Source organism: Phodopus roborovskii, unplaced genomic scaffold (assembly GCF_943737965.1).
Source record: "Phodopus roborovskii unplaced genomic scaffold, PHOROB, whole genome shotgun sequence".
NCBI classification, from domain to species: Eukaryota; Metazoa; Chordata; class Mammalia; order Rodentia; family Cricetidae; genus Phodopus; species Phodopus roborovskii.
Window position 1 is genome coordinate 923,125 of NW_026126647.1, and position 17,827 is coordinate 940,951.

General features: G+C 43.7%; 1 protein-coding gene across 1 annotated transcript in view; it reads right to left on the reverse strand.

Annotated features, from left to right (window-relative positions):
* Tbc1d1 (TBC1 domain family member 1) overlaps positions 1-17,827 on the reverse strand; it is a 175,767-nt gene that overhangs the window by 147,058 nt on the left and 10,882 nt on the right. The window contains exon 2 of the mRNA XM_051174030.1: positions 16,644-17,152. Coding sequence (XP_051029987.1) covers positions 16,644-17,060 — 417 coding nt within the window. The 5' untranslated portion in view covers positions 17,061-17,152. The remainder of the gene's footprint in view (positions 1-16,643; positions 17,153-17,827) is intronic.

Consider the following 17,827-nt stretch of genomic DNA (forward strand, 5'->3'; position numbering starts at 1 on the left):
GGGTTCACACCTTGAACTGCAAGCATGAAGCAAAGAGCAAATTTGGACTAGCACAGGTTTTGAAACCTCAAAGCCATTTCCAGTGACACACCTTCTCCAACAAGGCCACACCTCCTAAACCTCTCCAAACAGTGAAGATAACGTAGATGCAAATGCCAGAGATGGTGAGGAAATATCCCATTCAAGCCACAGACCTTCCTTTCCTGGGGAAGCAACTTCCTAAATAATGTTAGTTCTCCCTCTGCTCACGTGGGGATGTAGGTACATAGGGTTGTACAGCGGGTACTTTTAATCCCATCCCACTAACTTTCACCAGCATTACATTTCTTAAAATTTACCCAAGTTGCTGTTTAACTGTGGTTTATGCATTGTAGCTGGCGTTTTGTATTCCCTCTACTCCACGAGCAATCCGCTCTACCGCTGGACACTTCTGTTGTTCACACTTTCTGCTGTTACAGCCCATGCTTTTACAAACTTTACATTAATGTCTTCTGACATCAGTCTGCATAAAAACTATAGGATACAGACTTAGAAATGGCAATTCTGGATCACAGGGTACACCAGCCAGCTTTCTGTCGCTGTTAAGATACCCGAGACAAGCTTCTTTACAGAGAGAAAGAAGTTTATTTAGCTTGTGGTTCCGAGTGTTCGAGGGATGGGTCCTGTACCTTCTCAGTTCTGGTGAGGTCCTCTCTCAGCTGACAACACATCATGAAAGTGTGTGTGTGTGTGTGTGTGTAAGAGGAGGAGAGGGGGGCTGAAGTCCTACAATCACTTCCAAGGGTGTGCTCCTCCCTTTGTGACCGAAGGACTTGCCTGTAGGCCCCGCCTCTTAAGATGCCATGTCAGTGCCATGTCAGCCATGTCATATTCTACCACTTTGGAGGTCAAGCCTCCCATAATAATGGGTCTCTGAGGTAAATAATTAAGCATGTACAAACAGTGTGGGCCTGTTTTCCATTGTCCTGCCTTTCCCCCATTTCTCTCCGTTGCTTTATCCCAAACCGGCTGCAGAACCCCTCCCAGAAGGTCAGTAAATGCCACATCGGCCTCAACGACAGTCACTTTAGAGAGGAGGACAGCCCTTCCCTTCCCGGATTCTTACGTTCACAAGCCTACATCCATTCGGCTATTAAAGTTGATATAAGCGTAGTATCAACTCGCACCATACTGAATAATATTATCGTTTGCACATATGAAAGGGCCGTCTTCCTTTTTCACATGGACCACCAGACAAATTGGATCCAATGTCACTCATCTGCAGTAAGTACTGCAGTAAGTCTGCGCCTCAAGAGTGCCCCACAGTCACCTGACCAGGTGCCACCATTGAGGGTACATGTGGATTCCCTGGGTTGAGGCTGGGGAACCTCCTTTGGTAACACTCACCCCCCAGGGATTCCCGTCAATGTCAGCAATGAGAACTATGGTTTTCCACACTTTCACTTTCCTTTGCAACTCAGAACTGTGCAAATCTCCCCTTCCTTTCCCAATACTGAGTCCTCGGAACACTGTGTTTTACATATACTTCCTAGTCGCCTGCAACTACTTCTGCTCCCAAAGCTGAACTGCACACAGACGAAAAACGTTAGAGTCCACATAAGAGGAAGAAAAGCTGCTTTTTCTGCTTTAGTAGCAGCTGCCACTAACCAATATAAAAGCCTCAGGGGCTGGGATTGGGCTCACTACTAGAATACTCAGACCTACAGGCTCAGAGCCCTGGGTTTGATTGCCCACATTGCAAAAACAAAATGATCAAAAAGTCTAAAGAGACACAAGACTGAATGTGGTTTTCCACTGAACCTTCTTACAGTTTCATCATGACTTATTATTGCGTGCCAATCAAGGAGGCCGTTTCTTCAGCCTCATTTCTGAAGTCAAGCCTGGAGTCCTTTCATATAGGACTTAACCACTTCAAAGAATTCTACCTGTGCTTTGTATGAGCCTGGATTGCGAGCAGTTGCCTGGGGGCGGGGGCTGGAGAGATAGCTTAAGAACATTTGCTGCTAGCTCTTCCTTAGGGTCCAGCTTTGCTTCCCAGCACCCACATGGTAACTCACCATCAGTGACTCCCGTTCCAGGGGGCTCAATGCCCTCTTCAAGCTCTTGCAGGTACTGCAAGCATGATGAGCCCAGACAGACATACATGGAGGTAAAACACTCAAAAAAACATAACACCAAATCAATTTTTAAAAACCCAAAGAAAAAGAAGTAGCTCATCTGCAGTAGCTACAGTACTGTAAGGAGTGGCGTGAAGGCAGTGACCACCAAAAGCAAAACAGCATCTGTTTCCACAAGAGGAAACACTGGAACCCCTCAGAGTTGGATTGCCTACACTTTGGTGACATTTTGGCTTCTGACTGAGATGCACACAGTATCCCGACTAGAGTAGCCAGGCATCAATTCCTGTCACAGAAAAGAGCCCTGAAGAAAACTGGAACAGGGAGCCTGTTTATTGTGTGCTACAGAGTCATGATCCAAGTTTTCAGAAGTATACACACTTCAAGGTCTGGTAGTCTCACTTCAGTGAACAAGACAAACTGAGATCCAGACAAGCTGCCCAAGATTCAAAACAGAGCCAGGACCTTGCCATGGGGACCAGGAAACCAACAGAAAGAGATTCGAGAATCACAAAGGAAGGGAAGACAGCCCATTCTGCTCGATGCATGAACTTTGATATCAAACCTCGCCAGGCCAAGAGGCAAAGAAGCTAGGTAACTCATTTATCAAAAGTTTGTAAAACAAAATACTGTTGAATGGCATCACAACTGCCTTGCTGGAAACATTTAAAAACCAATACTAAGAGTTGGTCATGGTGCCAGGCATGGCTCCAGGCATGGTGTGGCACACCTTTAATCCCAGCCATCTGGGAGGCAGAGGCAGGTGGATGCCTGAGTTCCAGTCCAGCCCAGGCTACAGAGCAAGTTCAGGCCATGAAGGGCTACACAGCGAAACCCTGTCTCAAAACCAACCAAAGAGATTTGGGCATGGTGTGGTGCACACATCCAACCCCATCTCTAAGTGGGCTGAGGCAGGGGCATTGCAGGTGCCAATCTGATACACAACATGAAACAGGGGGCTGGGGAGGTGGCCCAGCCAGCAGGAAGAACACTAGCTCTGCAAACATGAGGGTCTGAGTTAGAATCCCCAGCACCCACCCAAAGAAGCTGGCACAGATAATGATATTAAATGTCATGTCTTACTAGCACAAGCCCAATTTAAGTACTGTATACATACTAACTCATTATTATTATTATTATTATTATTACTATTGCAATCAAAGATACTAGAACTGGTTTTATTCCCATTTTACAATTGGGGAAACTGAGTCATAGAGAGGCTTGTACCTTCCCTTAGGTCACTCAGCTAGTATGTGACTGCACGTGTGTTGATAGTGAGAGGAAATGATGATCTGGATTTTTGACCTAAGGATACTGTGAAAGTACGTCTTGCCAGATGAAATCGTAAAGGTTTGTATTAAGCAGCTCAGCTTCACTCTGCACCACACATTTCCACAAAATTATATTTAATTTGCGTAATGGCATAATGATTTGCTTTTAACATGAAAAACTCATTTACTGTGTCTAAAACAAAGGAATGGGCTATTTTTGCTCTTACAAAAACACTGCAGTTAAACAAAAGTCTGGGATGCCTCCTGCAGGAACTGTGGATCTGGGCACCAAAGAAAGCAGGAGCTGAAAAGCAATAAACAAGGCTGGGTTCCCTGGTAGAGTATGTGCATAAACCAGAATGGGCAACGCACATCCATAACCCTAGCACTTGGGGGGGGGTGGAAGCAGGCAAATCAAAGTGTGAGGTCATCGCGGCTGCATACCAAATTTAGGGCCAGCCTGGGCAGTGAGACTTTATCCTAAAACACAAAAGCAATAGATAGAAAAGACTGTTTAAAAACAGCTTAAAGGGGAGGGACATACAGTCCTTATAAGTTCAAGAACAAATAGTGTGAGATTAGTGGATGGATGGGTGGGTGGGTGGATGGATGGATGGATGGATGGATGGATGGGTGGATGGGTGGATGGGTAGGTGGGTAGATAGATAAACAGATAGATAGGTAGGTAGGTAGGTGGATGGATGGATAGATAGATAGATAGATAGATAGATAGATAGATAGATAGATGAAGAGGGGTAGACAGACAGATAGGTAGATAGACAGATAGATAGATGAAGAGGGGTAGACAGACAGATAGGTAGATAGACAGATAGATAGATGACAGACTGAGTGACTGATTTTTGACTACTGATAAAAGAGAAAGCTTCACCTTCAAGTGAAAAAAAAATGAAATAAAATCAAGAACCAAAATACCTTTAAATAGGCTCACAGCTCTGAAAAAAACTAGCTTAGCTGTTTTTTTTCTTGCCCTTATTAACATCTTATATTAAATAGCTAATAGTATTATCAAATATACACACATACATATATATATATACATATATATATATATATTTACAATAGCGATTGCAGAGGATTAGAGGATGGTTTAAGGTCCTTATTTCTATTACAGAGTGGTGTGTTGAGGGTATTTAAAGGCAATTTGCTGTAGCAAGACTAGGCTTTCATGGTAAGAACTCAGCAGATCTGTATTACACTAAGGTCCACATTATCAAGACTCACTTAGAAGTAGAGATGTATCACCATATGTCTAGAATATCTATAGCACCCACATGCCCAATGGAGACCAAGTCTCAAAAAGAAATAGAGTATTATATTATGTGTTGTTCAATGAACAAAGGGGTCTAGCCAAGGAGGCAAATGACAAAGAGACTCCGCCTGCCAAGCTCTACCTAGAAGAAAGTGCCTATCTCATTCACACAAGGTTCTGAATGTCAAGGAATAGTCACTGTAAACTGGAGTTGTATTGGTCTAAATAATTAAACTCAGAGTCGGATATAGAGAAAAATGCTGAGAGGTCAGAGAGAAGAAGAAAGCCACACCTTACCTCCTTAGTGTCTCAGCAGACAAGAGAGTTCCTATTTCTCCCTGCTTATATCCTCTCTGCCCAGCCATCTCACTTCCTGTTTCTACCCAGCCATGTCGCTTCCTGTCTGTCTGTACAGACCTCCAGACCTCTATGGTTAGCTAGTGGCAAGCTCTATTCCCTGACCTTCAGACAGGCTTTATTTGTACAAGCAAGATATCACCATAAACCCCAGCAACCAGACTAGAACAAACCAAAGAAGAATACCCAAGGAAGTGTGAAGGGAGGGACTGTTGTCCTGGCACTTGCCCAGTGTCATTTGAGTCTCCTTTGCCTCCTGTGCTAGCTTTTAAATGTTTACTGTTGGTTTTCTCCAGGGAGGTCTTCCTGCATGTCTCCTCACATGGTACCTTTTTTCCAAAGCACACATATTCTTTCTACATAGTTACAGCTAATGCAGACAGATTATGGAGCATCTTCTTCTAACAATGATGAATAATGAGAAGCACCATCCCCGGGTACCATCTGGCTCCTTCTCCAGGATGAACACCCTCCAGACAGAAAGACATAAACCAACAGTAACTGAGCTGAATCATGTAAACACTTCAGAGGTGGGTGGGGTACTTTTACGGTCAATGTCTCTTTTGTTTTACTATCAAAGATCATCAGTGACAACTACACCACCACAGTCAGGTGACCTTTGTGGTTATATCACATCCATCTCTCCATCCCTTCTTTCCTCCATCCCTCATCCCAAGGTCTTGCTATGTATTTCTGAAATCCTTCTGTCTCAGCCCCCTGAGTCCTGAAATTACACCATTACTCGAGACACTTGTCAGCAGCTATTGTTTGTGATCTCTTAGAAATTATTATTACATTTATTTGGAGGGTAGAGAGCACATACCACACACAGTGCATGGACAGAGATCAGAGGACAACTTAAGGGAATCAGTTCTCTGGGATCAAACTCCGGCTTCCCTTTTCATCCATCTCACTGACTCATCATTTGTTCTTAACACCATCTTTTCCCTATTCTTAAACAGAGAAACAAGGCTGTTTCCTCCTGCTGTGGTTCTCCGTTTTGGACTCCCCTTTCCCATCTAGCTCCTACAATACTCGGGATGCCAGTTTTCCTTTGTCCTGGGACAATATTAACCACTTCCAGTACAGTATATACACCTCTTAAAAGACTCATCTCAAGCCTGAGAGCTACAAGATAGCTTCTGAGACCCTCCATCTAAAAGGTAGCTCACCCAGGGTCCTGCACACAGCTCTGCCGTTACCCCTCACCTGCTAAGCAGAACTGCCTGTGACTAGCCTCCAACTCAAACCTCAGTCTTGGGGCCCCAGAATAAACCCCCTCCCCCAGACAGGGTTCCCCTGTGCAGCCTTGGCTGTCCTGGCACTTGCTGTGTAGACCAGTCTGGGCCTTGAACTCACAGAGATCCACCTGCCTCTGCCTCCGCAGTGCTGGCATCAAAGGCGTGCACAACCTCCTCCTGGCAGGATAAAAGTTCTTTAAGGACAAGGCTCTTTGATGGGCTCAGCAAACTCTGCCTGGCATCCAGAGTTCACCCAGTGCATGATTTAGTAAACAACCAATCCCCACAAGCAGTAGAGGAGCCAAGGAAAAACATTGTTGCCTGTGGTTAAAAAGTGACTTGTACTAATCACTGACAGAAGAGGGGAGGCTTGCAGTGTTAAACCGCTTGATCCATGTATCTAAACATGTATTTCAACAAATGACACTGAGGATTCTGATTTACCTTAGTTGTTCTAAAAAACTCAGACTTAGGAATCTCAAATTCAAGTACTTGTTCCCTCCCCAGTAATGAGGGCATGGAAACTCTCAATTGAATTAAAAAGTTAAAACTTTAAAGTTCTTTGAACTATTTCCTTTTTGTTTTGAACTTTTTCCACTCCCGTGTTTCTAGTTTCAGAAGGCAGGAATATTAGGCACATAATCATATAAAGGCTATCTAACAGTTCTTGGCAATTTACATTAAATTATGCTACCACTTTATAAAATGTCTAACCTGCCAGAAACATTGTGTCAATTAAAATATATTGTATGTTTGTCTATAACAAGAAGAACAGCATCACTGATGACTGATAGGTGAAGTGTACATTTATACATCCCGTTTAGAGAGTGATCAGAAGGGGTAAGGTGAGACTTGTAAAGTAAATGCCAAACACACCATGATGGTACTGGTTTCTTCACTACTTACAACATAAAGCCAAAGAAACCCCTGAAATCTTTGCTTTTCTTTGTCCTTTTCTTTTTTCAAGACAGGGTTTTTCTGAGTAACAGCTCAGGCATGGCAGACCAGGCTGGCCTAGAACTCACAGGGATCCTTCTGCCTCTGCCTCCCAAGTGCTGGAATTAAAGGCATGCGCCAGCCACCAATGCCCATCGAAAACTCTGAAATCTTATTTGACCAAATTTTATCTTCCTTATAAAGCACAAGTGCCAGATGCAGCTTTCTGACATAAAGCAACGCTTGCTTTTTTCTTTCGTTCACTGTAAAAGTCAGGGAGTGACACCTCATTTGCCATGGATGGGTTGAGGCAATCTACAACTTGGAGGAAGGACAAAGTCAACCAACTGGTATAAATGATGCTTGTGGAATAAAAATCACCTGGATGTGACATTTATTCTTTTCCACGTACAGTTTGTCTCCAGCTGTTGCTTCTTTTAAGGTTCTGAATCCCATCAAGGCATGCCACCTTAATTAAAACGTAATCTCTGGTTTGAAAGTTAACCTCGGGGAGGCGGCACAGGGCAGCGTGGCTCTGAGCCATGTTGGCTGTTATGGGGAGCGTGTTTCCATGAATCTGTGTTAGTCTGTTACATCTGCTTTGAGACAGCTGTCAATTCCACGCAAAAGAAATGATAACAAAGATGGAGAAATGGGCGAAGCATAGATGATTGTTTAGTGAGGACTGGTTACATTACTGTAAAGCTCAGATCGCAGTACAAGTTATCTTCTCACTTGAGAGAGTTTGAATGTTGGATCAGAATCCCTGTTTTTGAGGCCAGAGAGGTCCAGTAGCAATGAAAATTCTCCAAGGCTTCCTGGAAGTCCGGTTCCCTGCCCCAGCCCAGGTTGCCTCTCCCTGCTCCTTGTCTGTGGCCTCTTAATTCTCTGCCCTTCCACAACTAGTGCTTAGACAACTTCTCACTGTAGCCAACTGTAGGAAATGTTTTGGGAAACACATGGGGAAGCCTTTGAGAGAAACTAGATAGTCCACTGGGCATATACATCAGGGCAGCAACTAATGCCCAGAGAGCAAAATCTCTAGTTAGAAGGCCTGGGTCATCTCTACTGCATGGCCAGCCAAGACAGGCCTCATTCCTGCCTCAGCTTTCCTACTGATGAAGCCTGGCTTTCTCCAAAATTGTGTTCCTTTCTTTGGCTAAGAAAATTAGGAGCTTGCTTAGTGGTTAAGAGCACTAGCTTCACTTCCAAAGGATCAGGGTTCAATTTGCAGCCCCCCACACCGCAGCTCACTCACAACCGTCTGTAACTCCAAGATCTGACACCCTTGCACAGACATACACACAGGCAAAATACCAATTCACTTAAAATAAAAATAATTTAAAAAAAAAAAAAGAAAGAAAGAAAATTAAGAGTATTCTTCAGCTCATGCTGGTCACCCCCCCATTATCCAACCTTTTCACAATCAAAGTGGCCGACCAGAGCTAAACCAAAAGTGATGTCCCACCATCTTAGCAGTATTCTGCTGCAGATTCTTCTCCTATTGCATACAAGGGGCTCTTGTGCAATTGTGAGGGGAAGGCAATGAGACACAATAAAAAGATGGAGAGGCTGGAGAGTTGGCTTAGTGGTTAAGAGCACTGGCTGCTCTTCCAGACCCAGGTTCAATTCCCAGTGCCCACATGACTGCTCACAACCATCTGTAACTCCAATTCTGGGGGATCTAATGCCCTCTTCTGGCCTCCCTTGTCACCAGACAACCAAGTGGTATTCAGATATACATATAGGCAAATACCCATACACATAAAATAAAACTTTCATATTGAAAACATTTTAAATGTACCTCTATAGCCATAAAGAGATGTATGTGCATGTGTGTATAAGTGTGTGTGTGTGTTCACAAATATGTGCATAAGAAAGACAGAGAATGAAATACACAAAATTGTTTCCTATAGAAAGATTTTATAAGTAAGAGCATTTACCTATAAAAATATGCACCAATGTTTTGGCGTTGGTTTCTCTAGGAGATGAGAATAAGGGGAAGATTGTTTTTGTTTTGCTTTGTCTTTGCCCTGGCCTGCCTGGATCGCACTATATAGATCACACTGACCTCAAATTGAAAACTTGCCTGCCTCTGCCTCTCCAGTCCTGGGATTACAGGCTGTGTGCCACCATATCTGGGTAACAGATACATTTTTACTTTTAACTTATTTTTAACTAATTTTTAAGAAGAAAGGTTTATATATATTAGTGTTTTGCCTACACGTATGTCCTGCACCATTTTGCATGCCTGGTACCCAATGAGGCCAGGGAGGGTGTTAGAGCCCCTGAAACTAGTTACAGGTGGTTTGTGAGCTGCTATGTGGGCGCCGGACATCAAAGCCAGGTCCTCATAAAGAACAGCAAATGTTCTGGGCCTCCCCCACTCACATGTCTAACTTTTTGTGCTTTTTTATTTTTTGACACTGAAGATAAATACTTCTATAAACACACACACAGACACACACACACACACACACACACACACACAACAAAATTTTGGTCATAGAACAAGTAAGGAACGAGGCCCTTGCTGCATCTGAAAGGACTAAGCTCATAAGTTCCTTTCCAGAGACTAATCTACATTCATGAAGTCCCTTTCTCAACCATCACCAAAAAAAAAAAAAAAAAAAAAAAAAAGGGACAAGTCTGTGTATATAGAAAACTGAAGAGAACCGTGCAGAATCCAGGGGACTAAGACAGTATTACTCCAAGTAGACTCTAAGGCAGTGGTTCTCAACCTTCCCAATGCTGTGACCCTTTAATGCTGTTTCTTATGTTGTGACAGTTGCCCCTCCCAACTATGCATTTATTTTTGTTGCTACTTCATAAATATAATTTTGCTACTGTTATGACTCTTAATGCAAAATATCTGTGTTTTCTGGTGGTCTTTTTGGGGTCATGACCCACAGGTTGGGAACTACTGCTCTATGGGAAAAGAAGCTCAGGCAAGGTGGCCAGAAAGGGGACCATCTCAGAACACAATTCTGGTCACAGAAGAATGTGTGTAATGACAGAGGCAGGGAACTTGCTCAGCTGCTCAGGGGGTGTGACAGCTCATGTCCTGTGTAAACGTCCCTGAGTCATGGGACACCTAGGTATCAGGTTAAACACTGATTCTGGGTGTGTCTGAAACATTTAAATGGATGTACTAACTACAGCAGACACTCACACACATTCCCTCTCTCTCTCTCTCTCTCTCTCTCTCTCTCTGTGTGTGTGTGTGTGTGTGTGTGTGTGTGTGTGTGTGTGTGTTGCGGAATCCATTCAAAACCTTGAGAGGCTGAGAAAGGAAAGACAACCCAGACTGAATTCCCTCTCTGCCAGACTGTGTTGAGCTAGGTCACTGATTTTCTCCTGCTACACTCAGTTCTTAGCTGTCTCCTATTCATCCACAGAAACCCTCCTTTGCATCAGACCCTGCTCTGCGTACCAAAGTCTAGCAGTGAGCTAAACAAGCAAGAACTTTCCTCTTTTTGGAGTTTAGGCAGGTGAGTAGACAGAAAAACAAGGAGACATGAGTAAAATAAGATGATTCCAAGTAATGGGAAATACCTGGAGTGTGTTCCTAGTAATTCCAGGTCATGTATTTCCTAAAATAAAAGTCCAACACACTTCTAGACTTAAGAATAGGTCATAGCTTTGATATGTGATTGTTATAGAGGTCACGGAGCTCCCTACCCTATCATTAGCAAATCAAAGCAGTAAAGAAGGGAACTGTGGTCTCCTGTGATGAATGGAGAGGTTAGTTCCAGAAGTACTTGTTAGGTCACCAGTCAGTTCAATACTGAGAATGTAAGCTATACATGCATTTTTAAGTTATCTGGTAAACAGATTCGAAAATGCTAAAACAAACCAAGGACGCTTACTTTTGGCCCGTGTAATCTCTAACTCTGTATATGCAAAACATATTTTCAGCACATAACCAACACAGAATCCTACTGAGATATCATGCATTCTGTTTCTCAAACCTCAGTAACCACGGCGCTTCCTCCGACTGGCATCTCGTTCCGGAACAGTCACATGGCTCGGTAGCCTCACGGCTGCTATACTGGAGGGGAACGATCTAAACTATAAATAAAGCCTTCTACGATACAAGTTAACTTTAGGTTCAACATCCTGGTAAAATCTAATCTTAGGGATAGATTTATTTTCATAAACATTTATCAAACTCAAAGCCTTTTGCTAAAAATGCAAGGCAATGGCAAGTGGCACGTGTTGAAAGAGAGAAAAAAAAATTTGAAAAAAAAAATGTTCAAGCATGTCTCCCAAAGCAACTGCTTCTGAAGCCCTCAGACTCATTTTTCAAAGTTAAAAATAAATTATGTAATCAATCCAGTGTGGTGAACAGAAACTTTCCAACAAATACTTCAGAGTTCATCAAGTCTGGGACATTCTTTTTATAGATGAGAAGGATCCTTGCCAACCCTTGCACCTGGCAGCCAACTTCTATCTGTCTGACAGTCAGTCAACTAATTTTCAGCTGACGTGGACACTATGCTGTCCCCTGCAATTACACAGTAAGCCGTAGCTGCCAAGCTACCCCAAAGGACATTTCAGAGAATGCGTTCATGTGGATAGAGAAAAGTCTTCAGAACACCTATGCAAACCTTCTCAGAACGCTTTCCTGAACAGCATAAAACCAGACAAACAGATGAAATTCCGGCACGGTTACAACCACTACAGATGGCTACGAATATCTGAAATCCTGTACCATGTTCTTCAGAGTCATCGGACTTGGGGGCACGATGCCCCCTGTGGCCATTCCCCATCATCACTCAGGCAAAGACTGAGTGACTAACAGAACATCCACGCAAGAGGCCCACTGGCGGCCAGGCTCTATTGAAAGTCCTGAAGATCAAGATGTCGATAATACGTTGCCACCTTAAGACATCAAGCAGATGGAGAATATGACTATTGGTTTTGAGACAGGGTCTCACCATGTATACATAACTGACACAGAACTGCCTATGTAGGCCAGGCTGGCCTCCAACTCACGGAGACCTGGCAAAGGTGTGCACCACCACACCGGGCCCAGATGGTGAGATCCGAGCACAAGCTGACCCTCAGTAAAAAGGTAAACAAAACAACTTTAAATGTTTTTAATGAAGTCAGTTGTGTAGCAGCCAAAACAACCCTGGCTTTAATATGGGGGGTGGGGCGGTGATGGTTAAGCTCCATTGTTGGCTTATCTGCATTTAAAGCCTCCAAAGAAACACGTCACTGGTTATCTATGAAAATATCCACGGACTTCCCAGTTTAAGTGAGGAAGAAGGCCCCTCCCTGTTTGTGGGCAGTATCGACCCATGGGGCTGGGATCCCAGACTGAATATACAGGACTTAGCTGGAGGACACTAACATTCCACTCTCTGCTTTCTGGCTGTGGACCCAATAAGATCAGCTGCCACACACTCCCGAGGACATGCCTTCCCTACCCTTGCTTAAACCATGAACCAAAGTAACGACAACGGGAACAGTGGCGGTACGGGGAGACTAAAGTATCAGTCAGGCTACTTGCCAAAACCAGCTTCAGACCATCCTCTCATGTAATGCGAGGTAACCCAGTTGGGGTGTGTTTTGGGGGAGTGGGTGGATGCTCTCAGTCCCACAGGGCTCCTGAAAAAGATGGTGAGGCTTGTGGAGTCTCAAGCCAGGATACTCTGAGTCTTTTGTTTCTGTCTTTGCTGGAAATTTCAAAAAGGACGCCTCCTGCTTTTAAGTCTATGAGTGATTATAGAAACTTAACAAGAATGTAAGGGAGCCTACACAGTTTACTTTGAGATTTGTGTCACCTCTAAGCAGTGTAGTTTATGGCCCAGAAAGATGGTCCAGTGGGTAAAGATGCTGGCAGAGCAAGCCTGACAACCCAAGTTCAATCCCTGGAGCCCACAAAAAGGTGGAGAGAACCAACCCCATAAGTTGCCTCACACTATAGCATGTACAGAGAAAACAACACATTTACAGCAATTATAATTACAGGAAGCGATAAGTAAGAAATGTTAAAAGAACTGCATCATTTAATCGGGTTATCTTCTCCAAGCAAACTTTTGGACATGCATCTCCCCCACAGATACCCCAGATTCACTCTACTGACCCTCTCCCCACCCCAACCCTTGCTCCCCTCCAAAGAAATTTAGCATATCTTTTAACAGCAGAAAAGGGATACATCCTCTTTGGGGAAAAGGCAGTACGAGTCTGCAACTACAAGAATTTCCTGGCAAGGATGGAAAGGGGCAGCCTAGAAATATCCCCCACGCCAGTGACTCCTATCCATCTCAGTTATTAAACACTCATGCTGTGTGCAGACTGGACAGCAAAGCCAGAAGACCAGAAACAGGGCCAGAAATGGTATTTGAAGAACCGTGTTCAGGTGTGGTAAAGGACAAGTAAAAATATTGGCACTTATTAAAAAAAAAAAACAACAAACAAACAAAACACCCATTGTGGTGCTGGAGAGACCACTCCATGGTTAAGAGCACTTGCTACCCTTGCTCAGGACCTGAGTTCAGTTCCCTGTACCCATGACGGACGCTCACAACCACCTGTTGCCCCAGCTCTGAGGGAGCCGATGCCCTCTCCTGGCTTCTGTGGCATCCACATACGTGTGGCGTTTACTCATGTAGGCACACAGATACATTTGGATATAGATAACAAAAATATATCTAGAGGCTGGAGAGATGCTCAGAGATGAAGAGGACCTGAATTTGGTTTCCAGACCCTCACATCTGGTGGCCCACACCTGTCTGTAACTCCAGCTCCAGGGGATCCAGTATACTCTTCTGCCCTCCATGGACACCTGCATATATTCACACAGAGACATACATGTGTACACTATGCTACTCAAAGGGACAATAGTTTCTAAGTAATCAGTGCACGGTGGTGCAGAATCATGTTTGAAATATTCATTAAAGCACAGGGGGAAAAAAAAAACCCTGCGTTTTAATACAAAAAACTGCACGGAGTGCCTCATGCGGACTCAGATGTTTGCGGCAGCCAAACCTTAAGAATGCAGCATTTGCTGAATTATAGCAGTATGAAAAAGGAAAAAAGGCATCACTGCTTCTCTATCTTTTTATTCCCTATCTGTCTGGAGCCAAGCTTTCTTCAGATACTCAGTGAAAATGATATACTACAAAAGAAGGAATGGAGAGGTAGCCAGTGGGGATCTACCTCCTTCTACTGAATCAGTTATTACAGCAATCTGAAAAAAAAAATCAAACTAGGCCACTATTACTGCTAAACCATTTTTTGGAAAATATAGTTACAACCCATGAAAATGTTCCTTATATTATCATGTATGGAGTATATTGCTTTTATACTTAAATAAAATTTAAAGTTGGTATCTTTACAATATCTCAGTTTTAATTTCTAATAGAGTGTATGCTGGTAGCATGTACCATATAAACTAATACTCTTTAGGATACTTGATCACTTTCATTTTGTTTTGTTGAGACAGGATCTCTCTAGATAGCCCTGGTTGGGCTCTGTAGACCAGGTGGCCTCCAACTCACAGAGATCCACCTCCAACTCACAGAGATCCACCTGCTTCTGCCTCCCCGGTGCTGGATTTAAGGTGAGCACCAACACACCTGACACACTTGATAACTTTTAAAAAGACAATATTGACCCATCAGGCAAAAACATTTCAGATGCTATCCTAATGCATTTGGTCATGGAAGTCATGTGAAGTGACTCCAGAATGTTCTGTGGAGCACCCAGGGGAAGGGCCATATCACAGTGGACCTGGGAAATTATCCCTCCCTGTCTCCTTAGATATTCTGCAGCAAATTAACTTAGATACTGATGAAAGGGCCTCCTCCCAAACAGGAGCCCTATCTCTACGCCCATGGCAGTGAAGACATGTTTGCTTTGGCAAGCACAACCAGGGCTGACCTCATCGGCTCAAAAGAAGCCTTAACTGGAGATTTCTTCCACCGAGCAAACATTACAGACAGACGAGAGAAATGTGGATGCACGTTTGCACACTCCTACAACAGAGAATCCTGTTAGGAGACATCTTGCTTGCCAAGGTGTCTCAGAAGCTTAATAGATATGTCAGTTAAAATCAAGGGCCACTGTCATTTACTATTCTATTTCTGAGGAGAACCAAATGCCTGACTTCAGTGGCTATGTTGCAAAAAACCCTCTCACATGAAATGAACAGGATGGCAGCAATTTGTACTCTAATGATAATTCATGTGCGTAAAAACTGTGCACAAGCCAAGAAGATCTTAAGAATTATATTTCAAAGATGGCTAGTTTTAGAATATAGAGAAGACTAATTCTCCACTCAGAGCAAGACACAGAATTTTTCTGTAAATCTCTTGCTCCTGTCAGGTGTCCACATGACTGGCCAGAGCTTGAGCTTGTTCACAGATGTCTGGGGAAGACCCTGGGGGAAGAGTCAAAACTATGAGGCACTGCACAATGTTCTGTGCAAAATCCTTCACGAAAGATAGCTGCTTAACCCTCTCCTCTTGTACCTAACAACCAAGCCAGCAGACCATTAGGTCACTGGTGGGGTTAGCTGTGGGGGCCATGACTGCTTCCTGTGTATTGTACTAAACTACATTTCCTCCCATGGGTCCAACTGAGAAGGTGACTACATGGATTATATTTTCATTTTATGGCTCTGATATTCATGAAATGGAAAGGCGCCTTGAAGTAAGTCCCGAAAAGAACTACGAAGAATGCTGGCAGCAATGAGGCAGAACTAGGCTGGGAAATGGCAGAGCTTTGGCTGCGCCTCATACATTCCTCTCAGACACATCATAATACCAGGGTGATCAGACATGAGCAGAAGTTGGCAAAAGGAAAAAGACACAAACGAACCCTGATAGCATCAAAACTTAAGACTCATAACTCTGTTCTCATGAACCAGTGACATTTGCATGAGTAAATGTGATTGATCTCTGCCTTGGGAAACTGGCTACAAAGTATTTCATGCGGTTGATAAATATGTTTTTCTTAAAGGGATTAAAGAACGTGACCTAGAACGTTGCTACTCAAAAACGCAGTTTGCAATGGAATAGCCTGGCCTTCACTAGTCACTTACGGGGGAATGTAGTCTTGGGAGCCACCAAGCACTGAGCCACGGTTTCTACTTTAACCCATCCATCACCCATGGCTCATGTGACTCAAGACACACTGGAGCTTCAAAACCAAGGCCATAACACATGAGTCCTGACAATTTAGCTCTTGTTTATAATTCTAGGCAGGCTTTTCTGTTGAATGTTTTGAACCCCGAAGCTTACATTTTGAATACATATTATAAACATCATTCAACAAACACTATAAACTCCCTGTGAATCCCAAATCCTGTTAAACTATGTATAACAGCAGTGTTTTCTTGTTACTCCCAGCATACTCAAAGTAAGCATGCCGACCCTGGCATCCTACAAACTCTGCAGCCACCGTGCCTTTATCTTTTGATTTCCCCACCTCAACTTACTTTAGTTTGATCGTCTGCTTTAAACACGTAGCAGAGGCTCTGCCTGTTGGCAGCATCCTCCTTAACGAGACAAGCAAAGTAACTCGGGTCGTGGCTGTTGTGAATCAGTTTGTGAACACGCTGAGGCTTGCACTCGAAGATGCTGGAACAGATCAGCGGGTCCCATTGTTGACTTTTCCTCAGGTCAGGTTCACATCTCAGTCCTGAGGGCGAAACCCAAAGCCGGACTTGCTTGATTCCAGGCTCCTTTTTGGAGCCCTGGCCACTGAGTCTTAGTACCTCAGCCACCACCCACGGCAGCATGGGCAGAGTGGTGAGAGAATGCACAGGTAAGGCGCCCACCAGCTGCAAGCCGAAGTCCACCGAGAGCTCATGAGGGAGTGGATGCTTCCTCGCTGTGAATGTGATTGCGTCCATCCTGGGAAAATTCTGGAGAGCCAGGAAACGGTGCTACTATTTTCCTAGTTTAGATGGAATAGTCTATTTCACATGCTTTTGAAGGCAGAATCCTGGGGGAGAAAAACAGGATTTAATCAAGTCACAGCAATAGCTACTTGCAGAGTTATTACCCCAGAATTTTTTAACAGTCTGATACTTAAATGTAAATGGATAGTTGTTCAAATAAACTCTATCTAGAAAGAGATTTCCTGAAATTTTATTACACATAAAGCCTAGAAATGGTGTAACTGTCACATTCATTATGGGACACAAAGACCCTACTGGGAATCTGTTGGAGAATGAGTCTCACAGTGTAAGAAAAAACCAGAGCAGGAGCGCGGGGGAGGGGCTGGAGAGAGATGGCTGAGGTTAAGAATATTTGTTATTCTTGCAGGGAACCTGAGCTCAGTTCCCAGCACCCACATGTTGGTTCACAGCCACCTGTAACTCCAGCTCCAGGGAAGCTGATACCTTTTTGTACTTTGGTGGGCACTAAGCACACAGTTGGTGCACAAACATACATGCAAGCAAAACACTCACACATAAAAGTGTGAATGCATGCACACAAGTGCTCATGTGGGTGAATGTACACACACACACACACACACACACACACAATATTGTGAGGGAAAAAAAATCAACCCATTCCTCTTCACAGTTTACTGAACCCAGCAGACTTTAAACAGTTGACCTGGTCACATATGATACCATCAAATTTACTTTTTAAACAAAAACCTAGGCTCTCA